At 40.5% G+C, this 16,283-nt stretch overlaps 1 protein-coding gene across 4 annotated transcripts; it reads left to right on the top strand.

The window, feature by feature from the left end:
• The first annotated feature begins 1,659 nt into the window (after window positions 1–1,659).
• Window positions 1,660–14,974, top strand: THAP12 (THAP domain containing 12). 4 transcript variants are annotated; one of them, XM_072850923.1, is made up of 6 exons: window positions 1,661–1,920; window positions 5,722–5,780; window positions 8,788–8,908; window positions 10,509–10,616; window positions 11,643–11,679; window positions 11,951–14,974. In XM_072850923.1, exons 3-6 carry the CDS (start codon window positions 8,894–8,896, stop codon window positions 13,897–13,899), a joined length of 2,109 nt encoding a protein of 702 aa, XP_072707024.1. In that variant the 5' UTR covers window positions 1,661–1,920; window positions 5,722–5,780; window positions 8,788–8,893; the 3' UTR covers window positions 13,900–14,974. The 4 variants fall into 4 exon arrangements, with proteins under 4 accessions (XP_072707022.1, XP_072707024.1, XP_072707023.1 ...); XM_072850921.1 differs by lacking the exon at window positions 5,722–5,780 and having other exon boundaries at window positions 1,660–1,920; XM_072850922.1 differs by lacking the exons at window positions 1,661–1,920; window positions 5,722–5,780 and adding an exon at window positions 5,792–5,931.
• The last annotated feature ends 1,309 nt before the right edge of the window (window positions 14,975–16,283 follow it).

Consider the following 16,283-nt stretch of genomic DNA (forward strand, 5'->3'; position numbering starts at 1 on the left):
ATTTAGAAGGTAACAGCCATACCATGCTGGTAGAGTGATTCAAATGATGCAGTATCAACAGAAGCTTCAGTCAGAAGTAGCCATTTAGAAGTATGTACCATGGTTAATTTATTTCTAATACTGCCATTATAACGTTCCGATTTTGCTTGTTCGGAACCCTAAGAAGGAGTTTCAGCACGCACGTGCTTCTGTTTGGTGAATCAATCTGGAGGAGAAAAGGCCCTTCAGTCCTAGGCAGAAGACGCTCACAACTTTCTTATTATTGAAGGGTTTCCTACTGAAATAGGTTTTAAGTGTTTTAAAATTCACACTAGCATTATGCAATCATGCTCCTAAACTATTACTGCAATTGAAAAATGATCCTGCTCTTTTTTGTGTTCCCTTGCATCAGCATGAACATTTATGCAATCTGCACAGCACATCAGATAGCAGTTACCTGAATTAAATCTAACCTAAAACTAAATGAGTGTATTATAAAAAGATTACTTATCTGAATAACACCCTTATACAGTTCACTGTATACAAATGCTGGCGATTGCCCAGTAAAGTGAAAGCAGTCAGGTGCAGCTAAACTTATCTTTAGCATTGGCTTAAATGACTACTCAGAACTACCTAAAAGGAATGAACTCAGCTGCATGCCCAAGTTAGAAAGCTGGCAAATAATTAAGACCAAATAAATTAATGTTGTTGAAATTAGTCCAATGAAATATGCTTTGAGACTCCCTAGTTTGAAGGGCACTCAATGACAAGGCGTCCTCATAGAAAATACAGCTTTTGTCCTGCTCATACTAAACAAAAAAGCTTCTATATTTTGAAGCCAGCCAAACGGAAACAAATGAGTAATTTTTTGTTTTTTCTTTATGCACTTTTTTGAAAAGACACATACGTTGGCTATTTCATATGTTTAGATTATGCTTCCTAAAGCCCAACAAATCTCCACGTCAGGATGCTTTTTATGTGAGTTTAAAGATATATAAAAGATGTATCAAAGCTGAATTCTTACACTATAGCACTATCACACCTGAAGCAATTATCACTTGCTATCAGCAGTTATAACTTTCACAGCTGCTACAGCTACTTCCTCAAACTACGAGCAGGCCACATTTGGTGAATGAGTCTTTTTCTTCTCCCAACTATCCAGTTTTCCGTTTCCCATTTCTTTTTTCTAAGCTTTGTTTCATTTTCACTTATGACAGACCTGGCAAAGTCTTCACGCTAGGTATACTCCCTGTTTGATTACTTTATTGCTTAAAACACTCGTGGTTTCTCTCAACATCCATCCGGGCTGTGGAGTAACATGTTCCTAAAAAGCAAAACAGAAGAAAATAGACAAGATAAAAAGGTTATGACCTCATTCTACATGCCAAATTAGTTTTTAAGGTAAACATTCTCAATGTAGCACATACATATACGTTGATCTCCACCCTGGAGCGACCCAGCGGAAGACAGGCCGGCCCTACGCAGCACCGCGTCTCTACGCATGCGCGGCGCCGCCGGCGACCCGCGCGCGCTCAGCGAGGCGACCCCCCCCCCCGCCGCCGCCGCCGGAGACGCATGCGCACCGCTCATCCGGGCCCCGCCGGCGCGGCGTGGCGCATGGGCACTGTCCCGCGGGCGGCCGGGCGCGGTGCATTGTGGGAAAGAGGCGGCTCTTGTCCCGGCGGAGGCTGGCGGTGAATCCTCCCGGCCGCTCACAGCAGTGTAGAGCCGCTTCCCCCCCCTCCTCCCTGCCTCCCCCCCATCCTCCTCCTCCACCCCACATACACACCCCCCCCCCCTCCTCCCTCCGGCCCGCGGATTTAAAGGGGCAGCGGCGCCAAGCCGGGGGATCATGCCGAACTTCTGTGCGGCTCCCAACTGCACCCGCAAGAGCACCCAGTCCGACCTGGCCTTCTTCCGCTTCCCCCGGGACCCGGTCAGGTGAGACCCCGGCCGGGCACTGCCGGCGCCGCCTCAGGAAGGCGGCCCGCGCTGCAGAGGGGTGGGTTGGGGGGCGGGGGGGGCGCGCTCGCCTCTCCCCTCAGGCCCCGCCGGCCCGCAGCCCTCCGCTCCGCCTGAGGAGACACCGCGGCGGGGAGGCGCCTCCCTCCCTCCCCCTTCCCCCGCAAACCCCTCTCCGCGCCTCCTCACCTAGGCGGGGGGGCCGCCGCGGGACGGGACGGGGAGGGTGGGCGGCAGGCCGGGCGGAGAGGGGGTGCGAGGGCCGGCGGCCGCCCGGAGCTACCGGCTCTCCTGGCGGAGGCCGCGCGCTGTGGCGCCGGGGGGGCGGGGCTCCGCGGGACCCTCCGGCCTGCGGCGGGGAGGCGGGTGAGCGGTTGCGCATGCGCCGGCGCGGCCACCGCCCCCCCGGGAGGGCGCGTCTCTGTTGGGGGTGGGGGGGGGGCTCGTTGTGGGAGTGATGGTGGCAGACGGCGGTGCCGCTCCGGGGGGTGCCCGCTGAGGGGCTGCCTGGCCCTGAGGGGAGTGAGGGGCTGCCTGGTTGTGGGGGGGGGATGCTGGGGGTGTGAGGGGCTGCCTGGCTGTGAGGGGTGTTGGAGGGAGTGGGAGGGTGCCTGGCTGTGAGGGGAGTGGGGGGCTGCCTGGTTGGGGGGGGATGCTGAGGGAGTGAGGGGCTGCCTGGGTGTGAGGGGTGTGAAGGAGTGCCTGGCTGTGAGGGGTGTGGGAGGGTGTGAAGGGGTGCACATCTGTTAGGAGTGTGGGACAGCGATGGGATGTATGGCTGTTAGAGCTGTGAGGCAGCTGGAGGGGTGCAGGAGCAATGGGATGAGGCAGGGGAGCCCATGCATCGTGGGGAGCCCGCGCAGGGCCAGCACTGGTTCAGGTAGTGGAAGTCTGTCAGTCGTACTGTGTGTACTGAGGTGATGTGGCGCTGGACAAGGTGTTTGCGAGACAAACGGGACACCGGTGTGACAGGCAGCTGTCACAGGATTGCAAGGGTGGTTGGTGGGGAAGCAGCATGAGCAACAGTAGAAGTGATGTGATATTCAAGTTCCCGATGGGTGAAAAGTGGGGATGGTGCACTGGTAGAGCAAGAAGTGTGTGAGTGAGAGGCCATGGAAAATACCATGAAAAATAAATCATGCACTTAAATGTAGCAACCCCCATGTAGAAGCTCACCTTTAAATCTAGGTAATGCTCTTAAAATAGTTTGATTTAACTTACTCCTCACAATTTTGGAAGGTGCATAGGTGCTAGAGCAATACCAGTTATCTCTCTCCTAACAGTAGGTAATTAAGGCTGAAATTTTTGACGATTTATACATAATATTTTCTTGCTTCCTTCCTTGAAGCTGCTTGACCTGATTTTTGGAAAATTTCAAAACCCATGGGAATTGTGGCTACGTACACAATGGCTTGTGGCTACAATTTTTTCTAAGAAAACAGTCCCCTGTAAGTGATTTCAAAGAAGATAGAAAAAGCTTGTATAGGTAGTAGCTGCTGCTTAAAGCCGTGTTTTTGGATATGTCGTCACGCTCTCCTGGGTGAATGCAATGCCTTGCGTTAAAGCTAGGATAACCAGACCTCTTTCTCATGCCCATACACTGCAAGGTTTTCTACTACGATCTTTATTACTTATGTTTATGCTTTTAATGAAAACTGAAATCGAAATGGTTGGTTGCCTGCTCGTACCCTTTCATTTGTGTGATTCACTCCTAGCGTTGTCTCTTTCCACCCTCTGTCCTGTGAGAGCCGCAGGTTCTTAAGCAGTCAAAGGAATGACTGCAGTTTGTGTGGAACTGAAGAGATTTGGTGCTGTCTGAACCTCAGTCTTAATTTGTAAGGAGTCCATGCTGTAAAATCTGAGTCATGTCAAGTTGTGCAAAATTAGTCAATACGTGACAGTTTATTGCATGAAGAAAATACCCCCTTCAGTTTATAATTTTTCTATTGAAAGACATTTTGAATGAATGTTTTCCATGGTAGCAATACAGAGGAATATAAAAAAATGTTCAGTTAATTAAACAATGCACTAGTTTTAAAGATTTTTTTTTTTTTAAATGTATTTTGGAATTAGACTGCTACTACTTTTAACCAGCATTTGTGGAATTTTAGAAATAAAAACCTTTTGAAAAAAACAACATGTGTCAGCGAGTTGAACAGTATTGTATGGATATTTCTTTTGCCAACATTAAAGTGGATTGCAAGCATGGCTTTAGGAAGCACGTACTGGCTTACATTTCTACAGTGTGTGAGTAAGCATGCTTTCTGAGTGCATGACTGCTTCGTAATCCCTTTGAAGTAGTTCAGGCTAATACAATTAATGTTCTTGTAACAGAATAGTAGCAAAGAGAGTTAAAATTGACCCTGAAGGATCATCTAGACCTTTCCACTGTCCAAAGGAAGGATAAGCTATACCTAAACTGTTTCTAGCGTCTTTGTCGTGCTCTTAAAAACATGCAGTGACAAAGATTACAGTCTCTTTAAGTTCTCTACAAGTTTTTTTCCCCCCAATATCCTACACCTTTCTCATTCCAACCTATGTTAAAATGTCCAAAGTTGATCATATATTCTGTTTTAACAACAGCATTTAAAGATTGATAAATCCATGCAAACTTCTGGCTTTGTAGACTGGAGTATGTTAGTGGTTTATTCTCGGGTTTGAACTACAGCAGTCATCTGGAGCTGTAAATGACAATGTGTTGCTTGTACTGCTTGCTGTCATAGAAACCTCTTACCGTTATAGGTCAAACTGGTCTGGCGAGCAAAGTACTTTATGCCAAAAATGTGGTGTTTGCACTTGGCAGCTTACAGTGAGAAAGTTGAATATAACAGCATTAGAATACATCTTTAAAAATAAATCTTAATTAAAAAAAAAAAAGTTGGTGAGAAGTACACAGTCCCAGGTAAATTGTCTCTACTACCTTACTGCTTTCAGTTTTTCCACAATAACTGAATAATTGCCTTTATGTTTTCCCAATTCAGTGCTAAGCAGTTCCAGTTAGACATTCCAAGTCTGATCTTTCAAGCATTAGCAAGTCTGTGAGAGCTAACCTGTTAGTTAAGACCAGCTTCATTTATTGTCACTACCTGAGAAAACGAGAAGGGATGCACAGATTAGTATTTGAAAAAGAACCAGCTGCGTTTAATGGGCGGTATGTAGTCTTTTCATACCAGACATAAAAGTAAATAGCCTCTGTTACCCTAATAAGGATGCGTATTTTATAGTTTTATACAGTCTAGGCAGTGATCTCCACAGTAAGATCTGTCTGTTTAACCCTCATCTGTGTTTCTGACTCTGTTCGTCATGGTGGGTTGAGTTAAGGTGAGGTGTGAGTATTTAGAACAAAAGAATTCTTAAGCAAAGAGATGCTATTCTGCTGCAGTTGGCCAATATTGAGGTAATGTAAATGGGTTACACTCTATCCACACCTAAATAAAATGCCATTTGAGCTTCCATGAGATGTCAGCAGATCTCTGAAAATGTAAGGTTTGTGACTGAAGAAAGCCTTCTTAAAAGCTTATGTGTGATAACTAAGCAGTGGTGTAATATATTGCGTTGAAATGGCTTTTAATTTGTGGCAAATATTTTGCAACTAAAGCACTTGTGCAACAGTATACAGTGTGCGTTAGTTGAATACTAAAAAACTGGAGAAAATTTTATACATAATTTTATTCTAAAACCTTTTTAATTGCTGCTTGGATAATACCATGCAGAGCTATGTTGGGTGATTTCAGGGGTCTGACCTCCTTTTTCTTTGTTCTTCCATTCCTCATTCCTCAGAGGGAGTTCCTTTTGGAGCCAAACTCGTAGCAAGACTGAAGGGCTGAATTCAGACTCAGGTGGAGTTTGCATGTTTGAGTCCAGTCACATAACCTGCACCATCTCCCTCTAGTCCTGTAGCTACCTGAGAAAACATCAGCGCTCCAGCCTTTGCCAGTGGAGTTTCCTGGATGCCTAGAGCTCCGGTTACTGATCCGCTGCTCCGATGGGGTGAGGAGCTTGGCACCCGTGTCTGATCAGGATCCGCAAACTGGGGCTCTGCGTGCTAAGGGCTTCTTTCGGATTGTGTGCCCAGACAGTGTTGACTTCAGCACAAAAGGCAGCGACCGCATCCACTTTTATGTAACTGCTGAAGAAGTTGGGAAGGGAGAGGAATACAGGGTGGTTAATTTAATCTTTGTGAGACTCATCTACCGAGTAAGTCCCCTCTGAAGAGTTCGTGGTATCTTTCGCCATCACGCATTACTCTGGTCTGGTCCCTACCTATTACTAGTATCTACTTAACTTGTTCTCTGGTTGGCAGCAACATTGGAGGTGAAAGGATTCAGGCTGATTTTTGTCTGTCTTTGACAACTGTGTGCCAGTTCTAGATGCACCACTGCCAGGTCTAGATGCTGCCACCAATTTGTCCCTGTGTGGTTGTCAGGAGGTGATTCAGAGGAGTTACCCTAATGTGAGGAGCTCTGACTTTGCTGCCTGGCAGTCTTCCTCGGCTTCCCTGAGTCACTGAGAGAGGCAGCTAAGACCACCAGGGTCAGGCTCTTCCTCTGGATACCCTTCTGGACTGAAACCCTCCGCAGTAACTATAGGATGCTCATCAGCCTTTGTGACAGCCCGATGCGATCACCTTTCATGAGTTATTTAGCAATCAGCACCCACTCAGAAAGTATGAGAACCAGTTTCAATATAATCCATATGCTAAAGATCTCCCGTGTAAAAAGACTGTGTTTATACCATTTGGTTAAATGAAGAACCCTCTCCTGTTCTCTTGTGGGCATGATTGCACTGTCCAGGCAAGAGTACAGGATTTGTGGTGCCAAAAAACTGAGCAAGAAACAATATTTTTTCTCTTATTATTATTTTAAGTCATTATTAAGAATACTATGTCTAGATCTATGAGAGCAATATTAGAAATTATTCCTATTTTACAGCACTTGCTGTCACTGTTATTTTGATATTTTGCATGAACGAAAAATTAAGATGCACAAACGGTTCAGCCAGCAGAGATCAGAATCGAAGATTCCACCCTTTCATCTTCAGTCACCCTTTATTGCACTTGGTAAAAGTAGAGGTGATGGTGAATCCACTCAGAGCTGTGGATTTCCTCATTAGGGCTGCTGCCAAAACATCTGGCAAGACAGCCTTCATCCCTAAATTGTTGAGTAATCACTAATTATTGTTCTTCCTCCTTGCTCCTGTGAGCAATAATTCTGTGTTTGCAGTCAAAAATAATAATAAAATTGCTTTCTTGTAAATTCTAGCTGTTTCTTGGGTCGGGACCCATCTTTTTAATTTAGGAATAAAAAAGATTTAAAGCCTTTTGTTTTTAAGTGGACCAAGTAATTTTCTCTACTTTCATTAATTTCAGCAATGATTGGGTTGTGGGGAGATCTCCCCCACTTTGCCCTACTGAAATAGTAGACTCTTCATGTAACTTCTCTGTGTAGGTGCCTGGAACTTTGTGGACATTGCCAACATGTACCAATTCAAAAAAATCCAACACAACACTTTAAAATATGAGTCCACGTTGAAAAGTATGTAGCAAAGTGATGGACTGTAAAGTAAAATAAGTCAGTGAGACTGTAGTGAAAGTTCCTTCTCCTTTTTGGTGTAGAATTATTGTGATATTACTGTAATTCTTTATAATGTAGTTGTCTCTGGCGTTCTTGAGTTTGTCTGGGGAAGCATTTACCCTATGAAGAATGAGACCTTGTGTAACCACTCCGTACAGTTAGAATAATGAACACATCATCAGTTGTGTTAATGTGAGGGGTTTTAGTCATCTGCATTGTATGGTTTTGACTCTCTGTTTACTTACGTGCTGTTGTAAATTGGTGGCTCTGTGATGCCATGAGGTGTAAGCAAGTGCATTAAAATTAATACTGCTTCGGAGGATTATTTTTGCAGAAAGGAAATGACCTTTTTTTAAAAAAGAAACTTTTAAATACAGAGATATCAATAGCTGCTGGAGTCTTGCTAATTTTTATATACATATATATTTACTGCACAAATAAAATAGCAGATGAGTTTTACTGGAGTAGCTGTGCAGAATCAGTCTATGCATGTTGTCGCTCAAAAATCCATAGCAAGAAAGTGATTGCATAGACCCCGTTGGGGGAAAAACAAGCTGACTAATGCATTTGCATCAATTACTGCAAGTGTTTTACTCATCAGAGGAAATAGTATCTTGCATATCTAAAAGGAGCCCTATTAGTAGGGGAAATGTTTCTTTAGCTTTGTGTTGTATTTTGGAGAACTAATCCAAAGCAGAAGTAAATGTTGTGAAAATACGCATCTAACAAAAAATCATTTCAGGCGTGTGAGCACTGCCTGTAGAATGATTGCTTTTTTTATTATATCCCTTTTCAAAAATCTGCTCTAAACTCCCCAATGACCCCAATAAATAAGAAAAATGCTATATTTTGGAGGGAGGTGGAGAAGACAACTATTTTAATAGCTGCCTTCAAAAGCTTTATGACTTTAGTCTACAGGCACATCTCTTTCTTTTTTAACTTTTCTTTTAAAGATTAAATTCTTCAGAATTAAATGGTCAATTTTCATAAGCAACTGTGTTACAATCTGTTGTGTGTGTGAGACAAAGGCAAGAATGTATAAATTAAGGGAAAAGATTCCTGAATTTACTGGGGCGGTGTTAAGTGGTGAGCAAAAGGAGAAAAACAGATTTTAAAAAAGATTTGATGGTACATTACAACGGAAGGTGTACAGAACTTTCCTTAGCCTTGCATGAAGGGCAGGGCTTGCTGCACTCCGATTTTGAGTACTGTTTGAAATTGTAGGGGATTTTGATTTCTCTTAAAACTAGCTAATTCTTTTGCTTACGTGCAGATGTCAAAGATGGGTAGAGAACTGTCGAAGGGCAGATTTAGAAGATAAAACTCCAGATCAACTCAACAAGCATTACAGATTGTGTGCTAAACATTTTGAGACTTCTATGATATGTAGAAGTGTAAGTAAACCCAAGCATTTGTTTATTGCATCTTGCAAAATGTGACTAACGTTTTTCATCAGAATGCTGCATTTTAATCTTTGATCTCCTGGGTAACTGGTGTCTGGGAAAATTAATCTCTTGGTCTTAATTGAGATCATTGTCATGGTCCAGGGCACCGCACAGACTTGCAGATGTTGGCACAAAGGATGAGGTGGAAATGAGCAGTTGGGGAAGCGAAAAGCAGAGCTGCTCCTGCTGGTTTAATATGTTTGTGGAGCCCTGGTCTTCACCACAGTTATTTCCTCATGCAAAGCAATGCTCATTTTGTTTATTGTCACTAGATGTTACAACATTATATAAATTTATTGGGTGTAAGTATGTAAGTTTGCATACCTCTAATTTATTTAAAATCATTAATGTGCTGTTACTGAAGTACGTACATGATGTGATTCAGTTAAATTACGCTCTGTTGTGGCCAAAAGATTGAAACATTCTTTGCATCTGTCAAGCTTTTGGTTCCTGTTATATTTTATCCAGTTAAAATCATGACACTGTTTCCTGTTAATGAAATAATAGCTTTCAATTCTTCTTGTTAACATGATAACATTGATTTTAACAGCTTACATAACAGTAGCAAATGGTGAATTTGGGACTTTGTATCAAGTTTTAATTTCCAGGCTGAATTTTACATTGATACATAGGCAAAATTGGTCCTTTAGTTATGACGGATAATTAACATACTCAGGTCAGACCTTGAGCTCCTGGTGGTATTACACATGACAGGGTCTGTGATTAGCCAGCAGCCCAGAAACAAATGAACAAATGAATGCTGGAAGTAATTCTGAATCTGAAATGAAGCTTGATGAAACTCAGTTTGTTTAAAATGTATTTGAGTCTAATGACAGTTATAAACATAATCAGTTAAAATTCTGTACTTACTGGAAATCAGCCAGTTTAGACGACCTAAGTTTACAATATGTCCAAATATAAAATTTTACTTAAAATATTTTTCTTTCACTGCTAGAAATGTTTACATGACCATCTAGAAGTCTGTTCTTCCTCCTGCTCATTTGAGAGAAACATTTTCCTTCGATACGATCTTTCAAGCTAGTGTTTTGTGGAATTCATAATTCTACGTAAAGAAGCGGTTGAACGTTTTTGTTGTGAAAATGGTTATGTGATTGTTTCTAGAATTGTGAAATAAGTGATAAAAACGAAGGCTCAATAGTAACAAAAGGTTTCCTTTCTGATGCATAGATGTCTTTTTATCCAGAAAAATAAAATAATAATATTACTGTATTAATTATTGCATCTGGGATCTTTGATGTGAAGATAACAGGGAAGAAAAAGCATTTGTGGTTTGGGTTGGGGTGGTGGTTTTTTTTTTAAAATAACTCTCTTCTCATTTTCAATGTTCTCTTGATACCCCAAAATGTGAATTGCATAGCATAGCTTTCTCTTTGTTTTGAAACATCAGAAAGTGAAAATACTTTTTAAAAAAAGTAAGAAAAAAGAAAAGGAGGGGAGGCATGGCATCTGAAATTCTGGGGGCTTTTTGTGCACACACAGTGAGAACTTCCCAAAGATATCCCTAATCTTTATGTCTGTCTTCTTACAGAGCCCTTACAGAACAGTTTTACGGGATAATGCTGTGCCAACTATATTTGATCTTACAAGTCACTTGAACAATCCCCACAGCAGACATAGGAAAAGGATAAAAGAGCTGGTAAGTTTTTCATATAAGATTCTTTTTTTTAAATATTAAAACAATAAAGGCAAGTAAGGTCATGTGAGACTTTTGTATAAAAGTGTCAAATAATATTTAGCACTTGAGTGTTTGCATTTTCTGTACTGCCTATTCTAGTATCTTTTTGTTGGTTATAAGTTAAATGCCCAAATATTATGTTGATAAAAATTTTACCTATTAAGGAGGGTTTAATGAAATAATCCGTAAAATTAAATGTGTTGATCCAGAGCTGATTCTGTCTTCCAAAGAAAGTGCATAGCTTCCTTTTTCTTGTTATTACAGTGCTAACTGAATATAACTTATGCATAGTACCCTGAAATTCTTGCTACGTATTGATAGTGATCTTCAGTTCACCCATTTAACTTTTGAAGTCTGCACCAGTTCAGATATGCTTGTTTTAGCTTATCATTCTGAAAAGATGATCCACTTATAAAAGCAAGGTCAAGCAGTTTTTTGTGGAATTGTGTCGATATCTCTTGTGTAATTTATAGAAAAAGTGTCTCTAGGTCTCTGTGGTTACAAGTATACTAACAATTAAGAGGAATTCAACTCCTAAACTCTGCTTATATGTTGGAAAGTTACAGACAATTTCTACATATTTCTTCATGAGTTTGATTGAGTCTGTTTATTGACTGAAAATAAGAGTTAAAGATGGTTCTGTCTACTGGCAGTGCGTGTTCATATTGAAACAGAATTCTTTAATGGAATCTATTTACTTATAATTGTAAAATACATATTGAACAAACTCCTAATACAAGTATGGGAATCTTAGCAGTAGTAGCAAACTGTTCTCATGTAGTTAGTAGATACGTGTCGTGGCAGCAATAAACTACCTGAAGGAACCTCCTTCTCTTGGACCTTCTAGCACTTTTGGGTAAATATCAACAGTCTTAAAAAGGTCTCATCTACAATATTTGTATCTGATCTTGATATGTTTTAACATTTTAAGGTTATGTGCTAGACATTATCATCAATATAAGTTGTTGTTGTTGTTTTTTTTTAAAGAGTGAAGATGAAATAAGAACACTGAAGCAACAAAAGAGTAAGTGGGCAAAATAATTGAGTTCATTTTGTTTACTAAGGCTGACAAGGTAATGCAGGACACAACTGTAAGTTTATATATATCAGGAGGATAACTGAGTTCCTGCTTGATTCAAACAGCCAGTCTAAACTCTTTCCGAAATACTTCACTTTTAAACTGGAAATATTCTTCTCTGGACTCCAGTAACTTAAACATAATGGGGATAGGAGGGGAAAGCAAATGTTATGTTTTATTTGTTACCTTGACGCTTACAGTATTTTACATTTTGTAGTTGATGAAGCTTTTGAACGGGAACAGGCAACTCAAGAATTGAACGAAAACAATGAACAAAATACTGTCTCAGAGGAAGGAGGGGAAGAACAAGAGGAAAAAGTTGTCCCCTTAACACTGGAAGAAAGAGAAAACAAGGATTACCTTAAATCTTTGTTTGAAATTTTGATCCTAATGGGTAAACAAAATATTCCTTTGGATGGCCATAGTGTTGATGAGCTTCCAGAAGGCATTTTTACTTCAGATAACTTTCAGGCTCTACTGGAATATAGAATAAATGCTGGAGATGAAGTTCTGAGGAAACGATTTGAGATGACTGCAGTCAATCTTGAGTATTGTTCGAAAACTCAGCAGAAACAAATGCTTGAGATCTGTGAAAGCTGTGTTAGAGAAGAGACACTGAGGGAAGTAAGAGACTCGCACTTCTTTTCTATTGTCACTGATGAAGTAGTAGACATAGCGGGAGAAGAACATTTGCCGGTGTTGGTGAGATTTGTTGATGATTCTCATAATCTAAGGGAAGAATTCATAGGGTTTTTACCTTATGAGGCTGATCCCGAAATTTTAGCTGTAAAGTTCCACACGACTATTACTGAAAAGTGGGGTCTAAACATGGAGTACTGTCGAGGTCAAGCCTACATCGTTTCCAGTGGGTTTGCTTCCAAAATGAAAGTTGTGGCTACAAGACTCTTGGAAAAGTATCCACAAGCTGTGTATACGCTGTGTTCCTCTTGTGCCTTAAATGTTTGGCTGGCAAAATCTGTTCCTGTTGTTGGTGTTTCCATTGCATTAGGAACAATCGAAGAAGTTTGCTGTCTTTTTAATCAGTCTCCGCAATTACTAGTAGAACTGGACAACACAATTTCTGTTCTTTTTCAAAACAATGAGGAGAAGGGTAACGAGCTGAAGGAGATCTGCCGTTCTCAGTGGACAGGCAGGCATGATACTTTTGAGGTTTTAGTGGACCTCATGCAAGCACTGGTACTGTGCTTGGATGCGGTAAGCAGCGACTCATCCGTCAGGTGGAACAACTTTATTGCTGGTCGAGCGTTTGTACTTTCAAGTGCATTAACAGATTTTGACTTCATTGTTACTATTGTAATTCTGAAAAACGTTTTGTCTTTTACAAGAGCATTCGGAAAAAATCTCCAAGGACAGACGTCAGATGTGTTCTTTGCAGCTAGCAGCTTAACAGCAGTGTTGCATTCTCTGAATGAAGTGATGGAGAATATTGAAGTTTACCATGAATTTTGGTTTGAGGAAGCAACAAATTTGGCTACAAAACTGGATGTACAAATTAAACTCCCAGGAAAATTTCGCAGGGCACAACAAGGTAACTTGGACTCTGAGGTAACATCAGAAAATTACTACAAGGAAATCCTTAGTGTCCCCACAGTGGAGCATATTATTCAAGAATTAAAAGATATATTCTCAGAACAACATTTAAAAGCTCTTAAGTGTTTATCGTTGGTGCCCTCAGTCATGGGGCAGCTCAAATTCAATACGTCTGAGGAGCATCACGCTGACATGTACAAAAATGACTTGCCTAATCCAGACACACTTTCTGCTGAGCTTCATTGTTGGAGAATCAAGTGGAAGCACAGAGGAAAAGATATTGAACTTCCAGCTACTATTTATGAAGCACTTCACTTGCCTGACATAAAGTTTTTCCCTAATGTTTACGCATTGCTTAAAGTCTTGTGCATACTTCCAGTGATGAAGGTGGAGAATGAAAAATATGAAATAGGACGAAGGCGCTTAAAGGCATACCTGAAAAACACCTTGACAGAGCAAAGGTCAAGCAACCTAGCTTTGCTGAACATAAACTTTGATATAAAACATGACTTAGATTTAATGGTGGACACCTACATTAAACTCTATCCAGATAAAGTGGAATTTCAAGAAGACTTTGTTCCCTCAAACAACTCTGAAGTAACAGAAGATGCTTAATTTTTTAAGCTCTAACCAACCCGTTGAAACAGCTTTTTCTTAATTAAGTTTCAACGCTAAGAAAAAAACCTGTGAAATCTGTAAAATCACTGCAGTTGTATTTCCATTTTAGGTCTCGGACTGAAGAAGCTGTGGTCAGTGACCCAAATTATGTTTTGTTAGTCTGCATTAAATGTGTTATGCGAACAAAACCAAGCCTGAAAATAAGCCCGTGCTCTTGGCAGAGGTGCTTTTTGCATCTGATTGACTTATCTAGGTGCTCATTTACTTTATTGCATCTTGGAAAAAGTACATTGTGATTGTAGATCTGATGGGGCTGTTACATATTTGCTCGTGAATTAGGATAAGAAAAAAACCCCTCAAAATGTTAAAAAGAGTATAATCCATTTTAGTTCTGTTACTTAGGATTTTATTCTTTTTGAAACCTTTAAAAAAAAAATCTTTGATGTATATTTAATTGGCATTTTGGAGAGTGGATGCAGCTATTGCACGATCCCCGTGCTGTGGACTGTTCTCGGTGTAAAGTGAATGTTAGTGGTATAGAGGTACGTTTACGATTTCATTGGAAGAGTCAACCTCTTTAATCTCTTGATGACTGTTTACATTCCTTTGTGTAAGACACAAATTTTTTTTTTCTTTAGGCTTTTAACAGGCATGGCAGGAGTATTTGAATTCCTAAAAGACACTAAAAACTTAAAATTTATTCCATAAACATTTAAACCTGTTTGTTCTATCCTGACTCTGACACAAACCCGTGCATCTTATTGTCTGTTTATTTGTAAACTCACCCAGGAAAGATTAAAATAAGAGTTTGTTGTTTGTCTAGAAGTAAGATTGAAAATATTGCTGTTATTTTTGGCAAGAATGAAACATTTTTGTACAGTTTATTGCAATTTAAAATAAAATGTGAATTGCTTTTTACATAGTATTGAATTTCTTAGTAAAGCTGTGCCTCTTTGAGAATGTGTGTTCTTTCGTAAGGTACCTTTTAGTTTTGGCAATTTTTTCTCCGTTGTTTTTGCAGTTCTAGTGAGTGGCATTGTCTCAAGACACAGGACACTGTGTAATAGCACTTCTGATCTGTATATTCTGCTGAAGGTTTTTTAAAGTATTTTGAGATAGCACCAAATATACAGTGCTTTTAATTGTCAAGTTCTGTCTAACTGAAATGGGTGGAAGTAGGTTAAATTTGAAACGGTTGAAAAGTTAAGTTTTGCAGCTATCCTGATGCATGCCAATTTTACAACTTATTTACAGTTGTCCTTTTATGTACTTTCCAGTTGCAGTGGGAAAGAGCCCCAGCAACAGCAAATTGAATGATTGTACAGACTATGACAAATATAGTTCTTAATGTTTTAATGCAGTCAAACAATAAGAATAAATTTGAAAAAAAACCAACCCTTTACTAAGTAACCTTAGATATTAAAGTGGCTGTGTACATCTTAAGAAATGCTTTCAGGAGCTTTTATTTACATTGGAGTAGTAAAAATTACTCTTAAAAAGTATTATCTGTTCTTTCCACTGCTATTTGTATATGCTTTCTGGCATGCTTTCATGTTAATGCAGTTGTTCCCTTGATCAGTAAAAAGTGTTCTAGCTAATAGCTTGCTCTGTTCCTCTGAATATAGGAAAATAGCCCAAATCTATGTTAATGCTATAAAAAAAAGGCATTTTTTAATTAGGAGTCATATGGAAAATTGCCTTTTTTTTTTAAAGAAGATCTCAATTACAATTTTAATAAAATAAATAAAAAATCTTTCCCATCCTGGGAATGTCTTGTGAGTTCCCCTGCTAAACACGGCAATGCGAGGTGGTCGTGACCTCTGAGATTGTGAGCCCCATATCAATAAAGTCAGGTTGGATGAGCCCAGGCTTACGGGCATAACTGGAGAAGGAAAATTGATACCCAGCACCATATAATTGGCCAAAAGAGCTGAAGACTACTTTCTGACTGTGTAAATGAGATCTTTTTGACTGATGTACTGAGACAAATTGAGGAAGGAAAATGCAGTAAAACACTCCTTCAGCTACTGAAGTGTCTTCTGGAGCTCAGCTGAGACATGCAGTTGTGACTAGCATTGCTAATTAGCTGGCTCCAAGAGCCTTGATCGCTTGGTGTGCTTGATCGTTGCACAGCCTTTCACAGAGATGCTTAGATTGTAATTAATCAGAAGGTCCTTATTTAGCCTAATTGTCCTGTTGGTGAGGAATGCCTCATTATGTTTAGGCACATCGGTGCATCACTTAGGAACCTGTAGCAGGTAGTCTGAATAGCGATGGTTTGGCAGGATGTGGAGGAGCAGAGGAATAGCAGATTGCAATGGTACGTACCCCTTTAACTTAAGAGATTTGTGTGGAGGAAAACCATTTACTGAAACTATAGT

This window comes from Ciconia boyciana, chromosome 1 (assembly GCF_034638445.1).
Source record: "Ciconia boyciana chromosome 1, ASM3463844v1, whole genome shotgun sequence".
Classification (NCBI taxonomy): Eukaryota; Metazoa; Chordata; class Aves; order Ciconiiformes; family Ciconiidae; genus Ciconia; species Ciconia boyciana.

Bases quoted from the DNA above. Each gene is read 5' to 3' on its own strand.
- THAP12 (XM_072850921.1), top strand. From the start codon at position 1,832: ATGCCGAACTTCTGTGCGGCTCCCAACTGCACCCGCAAGAGCACCCAG. The intron at 1,921-8,787 runs GTGAGACCCCGG...GCTTACGTGCAG, and splicing joins TTCCCCCGGGACCCGGTCAG to ATGTCAAAGATGGGTAGAGA. The intron at 11,680-11,950 runs GTAAGTGGGCAA...TACATTTTGTAG, and splicing joins AACACTGAAGCAACAAAAGA to TTGATGAAGCTTTTGAACGG.